Source organism: Anas platyrhynchos, chromosome 33 (assembly GCF_047663525.1).
Source record: "Anas platyrhynchos isolate ZD024472 breed Pekin duck chromosome 33, IASCAAS_PekinDuck_T2T, whole genome shotgun sequence".
Taxonomy (NCBI): Eukaryota; Metazoa; Chordata; class Aves; order Anseriformes; family Anatidae; genus Anas; species Anas platyrhynchos.
Window position 1 is genome coordinate 408,816 of NC_092618.1, and position 11,876 is coordinate 420,691.

Below are 11,876 nucleotides of genomic sequence, written 5' to 3' on the forward strand. Positions count from 1 at the left end.
TCGCCCGCTCTTTTAAATTTTTTTTTTTTTTTTTGGAAGTATTTTTTAAATCTTTGCCGGCGGAGGGTTACAGGCGGCAGGCGCAGCACCGTTTGAGCCTTTTGGCGGGCGGGAAGCGGCGCGTGCCGCCCCCTCAGGCGGGCGCCGCCTCCTCACGGGCTCCGCGCCCGCCCTCAGGCGGCTCCCTCAGGAGCCCGGCCCCGTTCCCCAGCACGGGAAGTCTGCCCCCGGAGCATGGCGGAGCTGGATGAGGACCGGTACCGGCCGGCGGTGCCTCCCCGAGCCGCCTGCGCCTACACCGGCTGCTACTGGTAAGGGAGGCGCCTGAAAATGGCGGCCGGCGCCTGACTGGAGGCTGGCGGCACGCTGAGGGGGGGAGTTGAAAACGGAGCTAAAAACCCCGCAGGGAAACCTTCCCGGCCCGGTTTGGGTTGCTGGAAGTGAAGGTGAAAAGGGGATTGAAAAGAAAACGGTGCCGTCGACGGTTGTGTTTTGCAGTGAGGAAAACGTGTGGAAGCTGTGCGACTACATCAGGAGTCGGGGGGAGCGCCCTGTGGAGGAGTTCTACGCGGTTTTCATCTCCAACGAGAGGAGGATGGTGAGTGGGTGAGTTGTGCGCTCCGTGGGGGTGGTAAACCACAGGCGGGGGGAGGTGGGAGGCGCTTTAACTACCCCAGGCCTTTTAAGTACAGCCTGCGGTAGGTGAGTCTTGGCCCCAGGCCCCCCTGCAGCAGCTGAGAGGCACGCAGGCAGCAGCACCTGGGAGCATGAAGAATTTCATTTGTTTCTGGCCTCCAGACCCCACGCAGTATTTGCTCAAGACATCAAGGCAACACCAGAACCTGAGAAACAGTAAAAGGAAACAGCTCGACCTGCTGCACCAGAAGAGAGCCCTGCTCTCTCCTCTGGAAGCCCCAAGGATAAGGATACCCTCAGGGGAACAAAAGGTTCATGGCATTCTTTCCAAGCTTAAAAGAAGTTGCCCTAAAACAACAGATGAATCTTAATTAAAGGTTAAAGGTTGGGCTAGATGATCTTAAAGGTCTCTTCCAACCTGAATGTTTCTATGAATGTCCTTACCTGACACGCTTGGATTGTGGGAAGAAGGAATCACGGTGCCCCTAAGGGCTGTGGGATGATTTTTCCCTGTCATCCATCAAGTTAGGGGGAATATTACATTATATGGTCCAGAATAGCGTCCAGTTTAATGTTTCTGAAAGATAAAAACTGGAGCAAGCTTTCTGACAGCAGCACTGACACAAGCTGATGAAATGCAGAGTTTAGCAAAGAACTTACCCAAGCCGAAACTAATCTCTGTAAGTCAGGAGTGGTTTATGCCAAATTGCTTAACTTTCAGGTCCCGCTCTGGAAACAGAAGTCAGGGCATGGAGATGAGCCTGTTGTCTGGGTAAGGCCCTCTGTTCTTTCTTTGTCAGTATTTAAGTGCGTGCCTCTGCAGCTGAGGTCTGCAGGATCAGATGTGGGTAGTGTTAGATACCTCTGCTGGAATGAATTTAGGTTTATGTCCCCCCTGAGCATCAGGAAGCACTCTGTATGTGCCAGAGGTCCCTTCCGACCTCAGCCGTCCTGTAGTTCTGTATTAGTATTTATTATTCTTCTACAGCAGCCTAAATGCAACCCTTTTATTGTTCACAGGGAAATAGCAGTGAGATGGCCCATAAAACCACCAGGTGACAAAGCTTAGTTAGCATCGGTAAGAGTGCACAACAGTTCTGTGAAAATTACTGTCTGGTTTTGTTGGGGCCCGCCAGCTTTGTAGGATGTTAAATAGATGTCTTGTAACAAGCTGACGGGTGAAAATATCCATATAGGTCTGACATGGGATGGAAAAACGTGAGCAATACATGTCTTCAGGTGCCAGCTTGTATGTAAGCTCTTCCAGAGTTTTTGGCGTGTCGTTTAATGTAATGTAGTTCAGTAGTTGCCACTACAGAATTCCTTTTAAAGATGTGTAGTTATGGTTATACTGTATGGGAGGGAAAAAATCAATTTTGCGTGGCAATTTGTTTCAGAAATTCTGTTTTTTAAAAAAAAAAATCTGTGAATTTCTGAAATTCTGTCCTTACAGAATCATTTTCTGGAAAATTATCAGTGTGTTTATATTGTACAAAAGGCTTGGCTTAAAAAGAGGTCCAAGTGTTATCGGGATGATCTGAGAAGGAATAGGAGTTAACAACAAGTATCTTCAATTTACTTTTTGGAAAACTGCAATGAATGTAAGTAACTAACACTGAAAATAGTAACTGGAGTTTCTCCAGCCCCCTGCCATACCCGTGTTTCCTACATGTTAAGGAATCAAAGATGTGGTATGAGGACTAGCGTACTCTTCAGGTTAGCTGCCCAGGCTGATATCAAAGAAGGCTACAAGTAACGGGGAGAATAGCAAGGCTTACCAAAAGGCACGAGGGCTGAGGCAGGCATTAGGAAACCTCTCTCCTGGTGCTGGAACATCACAGGCGTGATACCCGAGCATCAGAAAGCAGTCTCTAAAGAAGAGAAGCTGTAGCCTCAGCTTCCAGGAGGCTTTTTTTCTACTCCCTGTGCCGGTTTCTGGTTAACAACTGTTTAACTCCTGACAATTACCGTTCTTCCCAGGACTACCACGTTATCCTACTTCATGTTTCCAGTGGGGAGCAGAACTTCATTTATGATCTTGACACAGTGCTGCCATTCCCCTGTCCTTTTGACGTGTACAGCACGGAGGCCTTCAGGCTGGATGACAGCCTTCATCCTGAATTTCACAGGTGAGGACAAAAAAAAAAAGATGAAGAGCATGAATTTTATTTCATGAAGTCCAAGTTGAAGTTGTCTCTGTGGATATATACTGATAGAAGTCTTCTGTTATACTCCAAGAAACTCAATGCACTGCATTATTTTTCTAAAGCTCTTTAATTGCTGTTGTTTAATCATCAAAAGCCCTTCCTTGCTGATGTTTATTCTTAACAGCCCAGCAGCTTAGCCCAGTGTTTCTGAGTGGAGTATTTAACTAAGCTAAGGCTCCCTGGGAGGAAGAAAGGGCTCTTCTCCAGAGTGGCTAATGCAGCGTTATGTACATATATCTCTTGATACAATTGTGCATTGTTGTTTAGGAAAATCCGGATGATACGAGCAGATCTGTACCTGGAGACGTTTGCTTCGGACAGATCTCACATGAAAGATGCAGATGGGAAATGGCAGAAACCTCCTCCCTCGTACCCCTGCATTGAAACAGCAGGTGAGCTGGCAGGACTCCTTTTTCCTTTTAACAGAGTTGAATGATTCAGTCAGAGGTGGGTGCAATAAAAAAATGTGCTTTTGGACATGTGCTTTGGAAGCGTATCCAGCCAGCACAGTGTATGGGGACAAAATGGGGCTCTGCAGTGCTTGCCTTTTCCGAACATGTAAAGTGTAGCGTGCTTCCTGGCAGCTGCCACTGCTGTTATCAAACACGAACTGCTGGTCTTCAGAAACTGAGCAGAGAGTAAGAGGTATGAAATGTTGCAGTGGGGAGTTGAAACAGAGGCCAAGCAACCTGCCTAGGGTTGGAAAGGGAATTTTTAACACGGTGATTACCCCACTTTTTTTTATCACACGGCATTTCAGCTTACTCGAACCACGTGTTTGCCAAGCTGGCTAATGTTTGCCATGTGCTTATTCTCTCCTTTTCTTCCCAGATGGAGAGAAGTGTGGTGAAGTTTTGTTTTGGTGGAGTTTGTTGATGCTGTGCACGTTTGGTTTTGCTGCTTTTTTAATAATACAATGCTACCATATATTTCTGTTAGAGAAGGTGGGGTCAAAGGAACATGTCTTGTGTCTAGAGCCGAGTTTATTGTGGTTTTAAGCTACAGGCAAGTTAATTCACAGTTTTTGTGTTGCTTTCTAAGAAAGTTTGGCGTTTCACTTGGGTATAAATGAGTTACGAGTGGGGGCGGGAGCACAGGTACAGCCTTGTGAAGCATTTTTAGAAATTCCAGGCTATGAAACACCTGTCTCAGCCAGCCTCCAGGTCATCCTTGGGATGTTGGTAGGTAGCTAAAGATGCAGAGACTTTGATTGCTGCCGTACTTCATTCCTTAGCCTGTACCTTGCCAGGCTGGGAGGAGCATCCCCAGGTCATCCAGTCCAGACCCTGCTCAAAGCCGGTGCAATTAGACTGAGGGGCTTTAAGACTCTGTCTGGTCTAGCCTGGAACAACTCCAGGGACGGCCATTGCACCACCTCTCTGGGCACAGTGTTCCAATATTTGATCCCAGGCATGAATTCAATACAATTCCAGTATGCAACCAGAGTTTCCTGTGTTCCCACTCGAGTGCTTTGCTTCTTGTCCTGTTGCCAGCCACCTGGAAGGCTCTGAGTGCACCTGTGGTGATGTGCTCTTGTCTGGGCAGTCACCTGGGTGTTGCAGGGGACAGTGACTGCTTACCCTGCGCCCACCCAAGGTGGAGGATCGCTGGCTGGGTAGCTCTGGGATTGGGGTCAGAACAGGAGGAGACTCTGTCAGGTCTAGGACATCTCGTTCACACTGCCTTTTGCTCAGTGCAAGTTTCTCAGGCTTTGGTTTTGTTTTTCCTTTCCTCACCTGAGGCACCTCGTAATGGTGTGTGCTTCAATGTATGCACAGTCTTATCAGGCATAAAGCACCTGATTTCAAACTTGATAGGAAGCCAGGTGGCTGACCTTTGGTTAGTGTAAAACAGCCTGGGACATTGATGTTCATCCACGCCAAATGCCTTTATGGATAATTGCTTCCTCCCCACTTAGAGTACTCTCTTTTCCATGCTAATTTGTGTTTGTGGAAGATTAAATTGCTCGCTGCTGGTGTTAGAGGTGACTGTAATTTAACAGGTGGCGGAATTGATCACGTATATGGCTTTAGTGCCAATTTATTTGTGAGATCAGAGCATTACATTACTCCTTGAGGTTATATTGCTGTCATTTAGAGAAGCCAGAGTCATAAGCTCTTGAGAAGATGACTACAAAAGCTTATCAGTTACAAGGACTCATATTACATCTATTTGGTCTGTCTTTGATGCTAAACAAATGCTTGAAGACTGAAAAAAATAGCATAAATACATATTTTTTTTAATGTATATGAGCATTGTACTGTTAAAAAGAAATGAGCTTGTGAACTTAGGGTATTTAAAGAAAATCAGCGCTCTGGTGCTGCTGCGTCTTAAAGGATGTTAGTTACACTCAACACACCCTGCTTCTCTTATCCAGTGGGGTTTTAAAGCTTTTAGTAAACTTAAAAAGATGGGAGGTTTTGTTCTTGATACTGAAATATTGCCTCTTCAGGGCAGAGCAGCTGCTGAGCCCAAATAGAGCACTTTGGGCAAGGAAATTCTGTAGCATTTAAGTCAAATGTAGGCCAAATAGGGTAATGTAAATACCCACTGTGGTGCTGGGACAAGGCACTGGGACCAGTGATGCCTTTTTATGAAGTTTACCAGGAAGTGTTAAAGGACTGTGAAATTCCTGTTGGAATTCAACCAATAAACTATCAGGAACCAGTGAAGCATTTTTTTTTCCTAATACTAACTCAAAAGGAATAATTCTTGTGTTGGAATAAGTCTTGTGTTGGCAGTGCTCTGGCCTCTGTTCCTCTGCTGCGGGTGCTCATCCTGCTTTTTTAAATAAAACTAAACAAGATCTGTTTTGAGGTGTGGATTCACCATTCTGGAGCTGGCTAGCCCAGCCTGGGGTTTTCTTTGAAGTCTTCCTCCTACAAATGAATGAGGTTTGATTCTGCATGGTTTAAGTCCCGATGAGATCAGCCCTCCTTGCTGCAAGCCTGTGTAAAATCCAGCTTGCACCCTGCAGTTACTCAGGTCTTACTGCTTCGATACAACTGGTAGCACCAGCTCCTAACGCTGAAAAGCCTCGCTTTGATTTTCAGTTCTCCCCAGGTGTTTGGCAGCACACAGGCAGAATGGATGTGTAAAGGCTTTTTGTTCTTTTTATTACTACTGAAATCCCTAGAAGCCATGAATTCTGGGGGTTTATTTCTGAAGAATGCAGATAGGGCAGCTGAGGAACTGTGTGGGTGCCGTGTGTGATGTGTTTCTGTAAAGGGGCAGTTGCTAGACAGGGCAGGCAGGTGGCTGCAGTTCCCTTCTGTACCTTCTCCACAAGGTAATGGCAGGATCCTAGCGGAAGGAAAGAAGGACTGATACAGATCTAAGCAGCTCATGCGTGCTATAACCTGATTCCCATTTGAAAATAAAACTGTTGTGAGAAACACCTCAAATAATTTTCTTCAGACAGGATCTTCTGTGAAGTTATTTTATTTGCGAGTGCAATGGCATGCGGCCTGTCAATCAGGAGCGCATTTCAGTAAACAAACCATAACCTTTTATTCGCTATTACCCGATGCCTGATCACCTCCCCTGTTTCCTCACTGAATCCTCTCTGGATTTATTCTTCATTCCCCCTCAGCCACTAGATGCCCTAAATATTTGGCTTCTCTTTTTCTATGAATTTTAATTTATTTTCCAATCCTTTCAAGCCCTGTTTTCCCAGAAATTCAAATAGCTTGTTAGTGCCTTCCTTCACAGCTGCTTTCTCCTGTCCTAACAATAACAGATCATCCACATATTGTTACAGCAACACCCTCTTTGGAGGTTGGAATTACTCCAAAAACTCCTGTTGGCAGATGCCACAGGTATCGTGGCTGTTAGGCTGTGCACTATCAGATGGCGTTTTTGTTTTGTCCCTGCTCAGGGCAAAAGTGTCAGACTTGATCAAAAAAGAAATGAAAACGTGCACGGATCTCGGAATGCACCAGGTGGGTCTCACGGACTGTAAACAAAGTGAGTTTGGGCAAAGAGGAAGCCTTAGCTCTGTGCGTGCCCAAATGCAGACTAGTGTAACACCTACAGCATCAGAGGAGGACTGTGAGCGTGTTGTAAATCTTAAAAATAAACAGGAGATTTTTCATTATTATTTTTTGCCACTTTTTATCTGCTTCAGAAAAAGGCTTTTGTGGTGGTCTGTTTTTGCGGAGCTGTTGGCTAAAGCTGTAAGGTCTCACATAAGTGCACAGCCTTTAGATGTGACACGTGAATAACAAGGATGACAAAGGGGGACTTCTGTCTCCTGAACCAAAGGAGATGGGAGAGCACTACAGGCAGTTACATGGCTCTCATACTGCTTTAGTGCCACCTACTGACTGGTCTTTAGACCATCTGCTCTTCGCGGGACGGTGAAGCTTGTTTCTTCTTCTTGCTTGCCTGTTACAACAGGTTTTGCTCTCATTAAACTCCTGATGCACTGTGTTATGCCCTGCCACCACCCTCCTGACTGTCAGAGACTGTTTCCCTTCCTACAGACAGTGTGACAGCAGCTCCCAAGTTGCTAACAGCAGCTGCTTTGGTTGTGACTCTGCTGGAACAATCCCCCTTGGGCTTCTTCACCATTCGCAGAACATTTTAATTAAATTATTCTTCTGCTATGCTCAGTGCACATAAAGCAGGGACTTGTTTATCTTTCAGATCTTAAACTACACGAGTAATCACATTAATTGTAAAATAAAAGCATCTGAGAGGAAAAGACAAGCTGGGGACTGGAAAACAAGCTTACCAGGCTACCTGCATGCTGGAACTGTTATCCTCTGCTGGTTGTTCTTGAGTTCCAACAGAAAATTGCTGGGCTTGTGCTATTTTAAATCCCCACGTAGTCGAGTAGAAAGTGGCCTTGTGCTGGCACTTGTGGCAGCAGTGGGACTGTGGTTGAGAGAGTTTTTGATGTTCAGTACCCAAAGGGGCTGACAAGGAAAAGGTCAAGTTAGGGGCCAGACCTTGCAGGTGCTGAGAGCTGGGGCTCAGAAAATCCCAAAGCTGTGCTGCGGTGTAGATATGGTGCAAACAAGAGGGCTGCAGGGGCTGCGTGTTGGCTGGGACTGCTGGGTATGGGATTCCCAAACGTTGTCTTCCCTTCCTCGCTTACACTATCTGTAATGGTGAGCCTAATTACACAGGCTTTTTGCAGCTGGAGCAAATTCCATTTCTATGGAATTTGGTTCTGGTGGCTCTGTATGGTCTGCAGAGCTGTTGGACTGCTGCTCAGCAAGCGTGCTGTGAGCTGCTCTGAGTTATACTTTCAAACAGTTTTTCTTGGGATTTTCATGGTAGCTGTATGTGCTACAAATCCCAAAGTGGGCTGGGGCTCAGTGCTGCCCTTATCGGACTTTGTGCGCCAGTTTGGCAGACAGACTCATCTCAGCTGCTCCGTGAAAGCACAGTGAAGTAAAGAAGCTCTTTCTGCTGCAGGTTGCAGGTGGTTTGATTTGTTTTGCTGCTCTTACATTGTATTTATGAATGGTTTACATTTCTTTATATGGAATAAGCGTTTGGGCAAATACAGTACCCAGGGTACACTGAACTGAATAAAGTCTTTTATTTTTATTACAAAAGAGTCAACTTCTTTTTTTTTAATAAATCAGATCAGAGGTTGACATCCCACCATAAACGTGTTGCTCTGTTGTAAACAGAGGCCACCCTTGCAGCTCCCCCCACTACCAAAACCTCGCCACATAAACCCAGCACCTGGGTGTCACTCAGCAGAGCCATTGAGCTGTAGAACATCAGGTTGTCATCCCTCCAGACATGAGTTTGCTCCTTGATTAAACTACTGAGCTACCATCCTGAGCTGGTTCCTGGTGGCTGAAATCCATGGCACGCTCCCTTTAGTGAGACTCAGATAAGAGAATTTGCCACGTTTGGTCTAATTTCAGGATCAAGGCTGTTAAGGAGAACAGAGACAACCATTATTCAGAATGTAGAAGTTAAAAATCAGCATGAAGAAACGTTCCTTTTTCTCTTTACTCACTCTTTAGCTTGTCCTTTCCCACAGAGAAGTCCTGACTTTCTGTAGTCCATTCCTATTACAGTATTTATGTGCTGAGAGTCCCCGTGCGGTGGCTTTTTGGACTCGGTCACCCCTGAATTAGGCATTGAACAAACAGAAAAAAGTTCCTCACAGTCCCACTCTCTCCTGGCTTCTCTGTGCTGGTGGTCACTGGAAATTCTCCAGTAACCCAACACTACAACGTTTGCTACTGAAAATGTTAGGGCAAGGCCCTGACAGCCTGACATCCACGCTGGGGTCACCCTGTCCCACGGGTCGGTCCTCTCACTTCCACCAAACTATGGATGCAGTGAGCTGGGATGGGACAGAAGACCCATGTCTGTCCTGCCTCTTTCTCCTCTGCTGCTTCCTTTTTGTTAAGAATATCATTTATTCAATTCAACCTCTTTTACGTGCCTGTTTGGGACCTTAGGGGAAAAAAAAAAGCTCTATTTTTCTGACACACATTTTCTCGGTTGGTGCATTTCTGCAGGCCCGTCTCGTGGAAATAAAATTTTTCAGTTGGCCAGCAGAGAGAGCAGTCAGCACGCAGCAAGCGTGCGGCCAGCTCCCTGCTGGCACGGTGTGCCAGGAGCTGTTACAGCTCAAAACAAATCATCCCACAGCGGCGCAGAGGTGATCTGTGTCTCACAGGGTTGGGGCACCGGGTTTCGTGTTGCCCTTGTCAGCCTGAGCCCCTGAGGGCATCGAGGAGCGTGCCAAGGCCTTCAAACCAAGCCTTTGGATCGAACCAGCGTTTGTAATTCCTACTGAAATGGGTGCGTGGCACTTGAGGATGTCAAACTAATCGATATATGGGTTTTGGGGGCTAAATTTAGGCACCCGGGAGGCTGCAATCCGATCTGCACCATTAAGTAGAGCAGCTGGGAGGCACCGGGCTGCACTCGTATGAATCAGATTCCAGGATCAGAGCCCGGGTCGGAACATTTTGGCCTGTGGGGCCCTTCCCTGCTCGCCCGCTCGGCGTCATCCAGCCAGGACCTCATGCGTGCTGTGAAACCATCTGCTGTGAAAACGGTCAGCTCTAGGGTCTGCTTTTCCCTTGTTAGGATGAATTGGGCCGAATTTCCCCGTTTTACGGTGCCGTGAGGTTGTTTTCTCCTTTTCCCCTTGCCTTTCCAGCAAACGCGGGTGGTGGGTTGAAGGACACTGCAAGGAGCAGGCAGGAGGTGTGAAAACCCCGCCGGGTCATTGCCGTAGCCCCCAGCAGCTGAGCACCTGCCTCCACCTTTTGTGGGGTTGCCCTCTTAGGGCACTTAGGATTCGCAGGCTCGGGGAATCTCAACGTGAAACCCATCTCCACGTCCGCCTGCGGTAATTTCCTGCTCAGAAATTGGAGGGAGCAAGCGCCGGTGATTTTCTTCTCCCTCCTGGCTTCCCCCGTGCTGGCCCAGCCGAGGTCAAGGTGAATGAGGCATACCCGGGGAGTGTCCGGAGGCATCCGCGCAGCTTTGCTCAGCAGCTGCCTGCGCCCTTGCCCCTGGAGCTCGGCGAAGATCTGAGCGAAGCTTTTTTGTCATCATGGTGTCAGCAGAGGAGCACTTGCTGGAAGGGCAGCCTCTCAAAGCACAGCTGCAGCAGCGGTTCTGGAAAATCTCCCCGGTTTGACCTAAGATAAACAAATATGGCAGCTGAAGCATCCTCAATGTTTCCTTATTCTTACAGTAGGAAATACCTTGGATGCTGAGGGCGGCTAAAACAAATCTTGCCTACTTATCTAAGGCCTCTGGCAAGTCCCTGAGTTTCTGGGGGAGCTAAGCCGCTTCCCATGCGGGAGGCACACAGAGCTCGGGTTCGTGCCGCCGAAAATCAGCACACAAAGGACCTGAGCTGTGGACCGGTGCTCGCCAGGCCCGAGGGAGGTGGCATTGCTGGGTGTGATGAGCAGGGTGTTTCCAGCAGGCCAGATTCCTGACATTACATGACTTACAAGCAGGAAATGCTCATTTGGCTCCCTCCAACGTCATACCTGCCTTCCCATGCAGGGCTATATCTGGAAGCCAAACACTGCAATAAGGCAGGAATCATTACATGTTACATTTTTTTTTTTTTTTTTAACCAGCCTACACGGTAAGAATATGGTAGTTAGCTCAGCCTTCCCCTCTTCCGAGTGTGTAATTGTGGTGGCACGCTTCCCACCGCCTTGGCATGGCTGGTCGGGTGGCAGAGCACCAGCTTCACACTCGGAGCCCTCCAGAAAAACCACTCTGCCACGGCTTTTAATAATTTAGCTGTAAAACCTCCCTCCGCTGCCATGGCTTCCGACTTGCAGAGGGGAACAAGGGTTTCCAGCCCGTGCTTATAGCTCCTGTAATCAGTAAGGCCACTTATACTGTACTCATGCACTCATCACAGAGTGTTTTGCTGTATGAAATGGTCGTGGTTATATTTATCCCCGTGCAAAAACAGTCATCACAAACTCGGGCGGCAACGTTCGGCGTGTTTTGCCCTTGCTGTGTGCTGCTGTTTCTTCAGCAAACGGAGCGTCTACCAGCCCGAGCCACGCTCCTAGCACAAAAACCCCAGCCTGCTGTACGTCAGGAACCCCTCTGGTGTTTTTCTCTACTTGTTTTTTTTTTGTCTCATGTGAAGTAAACACAACTATTTAGTAAACTTTACTCAGCTGCTACCTCGGTACGAATACGAGGCGATGCCAGCACAGTCCACAGGGTTCTATTAGTAGAGCTGAAAGCCGAGTTTGATCCGTTCTGCCAGAGGTACTAAAAATACCTTCTAATATGCTAAGGTATGTGTCTAGCCAGAAGATGTTTTCAAACGCCTTGTTCCAGGGAGCTGCTATGCAGTAAACGGAGCCCGAGCAGCTCAGTCCTGAGGTGCAGAGGAAGAAGAGAAGAGGAAGGCCAAGTGCCTCCAGCCTGGCTCTAGACCAGGGGTAGCAGCACCATGTTCCCCCCACGTTGGTCCCAGCAGCAGGGTGGGAAGAGGGGACCTGGAGGGGGTTACAGTGCCCTACCTGCCATATGAACCAGTGGTGTTTTACTGGGAGGAAT

General features: G+C 47.6%; 1 protein-coding gene across 4 annotated transcripts; it reads left to right on the forward strand.

Moving 5' to 3' along the window:
• Positions 1-89: 89 nt before the first annotated feature.
• Positions 90-11,464, forward strand: LOC139998569 (protein N-terminal glutamine amidohydrolase-like). 4 transcript variants are annotated; one of them, XM_072030059.1, is made up of 6 exons: positions 90-311; positions 499-598; positions 1,358-1,408; positions 2,617-2,765; positions 3,111-3,235; positions 9,988-11,464. In XM_072030059.1, exons 1-6 carry the CDS (start codon positions 235-237, stop codon positions 10,038-10,040), a joined length of 555 nt encoding a protein of 184 aa, XP_071886160.1. In that variant the 5' UTR covers positions 90-234; the 3' UTR covers positions 10,041-11,464. The 4 variants fall into 4 exon arrangements, 3 of the variants coding, with proteins under 3 accessions (XP_071886160.1, XP_071886161.1, XP_071886162.1); XM_072030060.1 differs by lacking the exon at positions 9,988-11,464 and adding an exon at positions 6,721-8,103; XM_072030061.1 differs by lacking the exon at positions 1,358-1,408.
• Positions 11,465-11,876: the final 412 nt, after the last annotated feature.

Bases quoted from the DNA above. Each gene is read 5' to 3' on its own strand.
- LOC139998569 (XM_072030059.1), top strand. From the start codon at position 235: ATGGCGGAGCTGGATGAGGACCGGTACCGGCCGGCGGTGCCTCCCCGA. The intron at 1,409-2,616 runs GTAAGGCCCTCT...CGTTCTTCCCAG, and splicing joins GAGATGAGCCTGTTGTCTGG to GACTACCACGTTATCCTACT. The intron at 3,236-9,987 runs GTGAGCTGGCAG...TTGCCTTTCCAG, and splicing joins CCCCTGCATTGAAACAGCAG to CAAACGCGGGTGGTGGGTTG.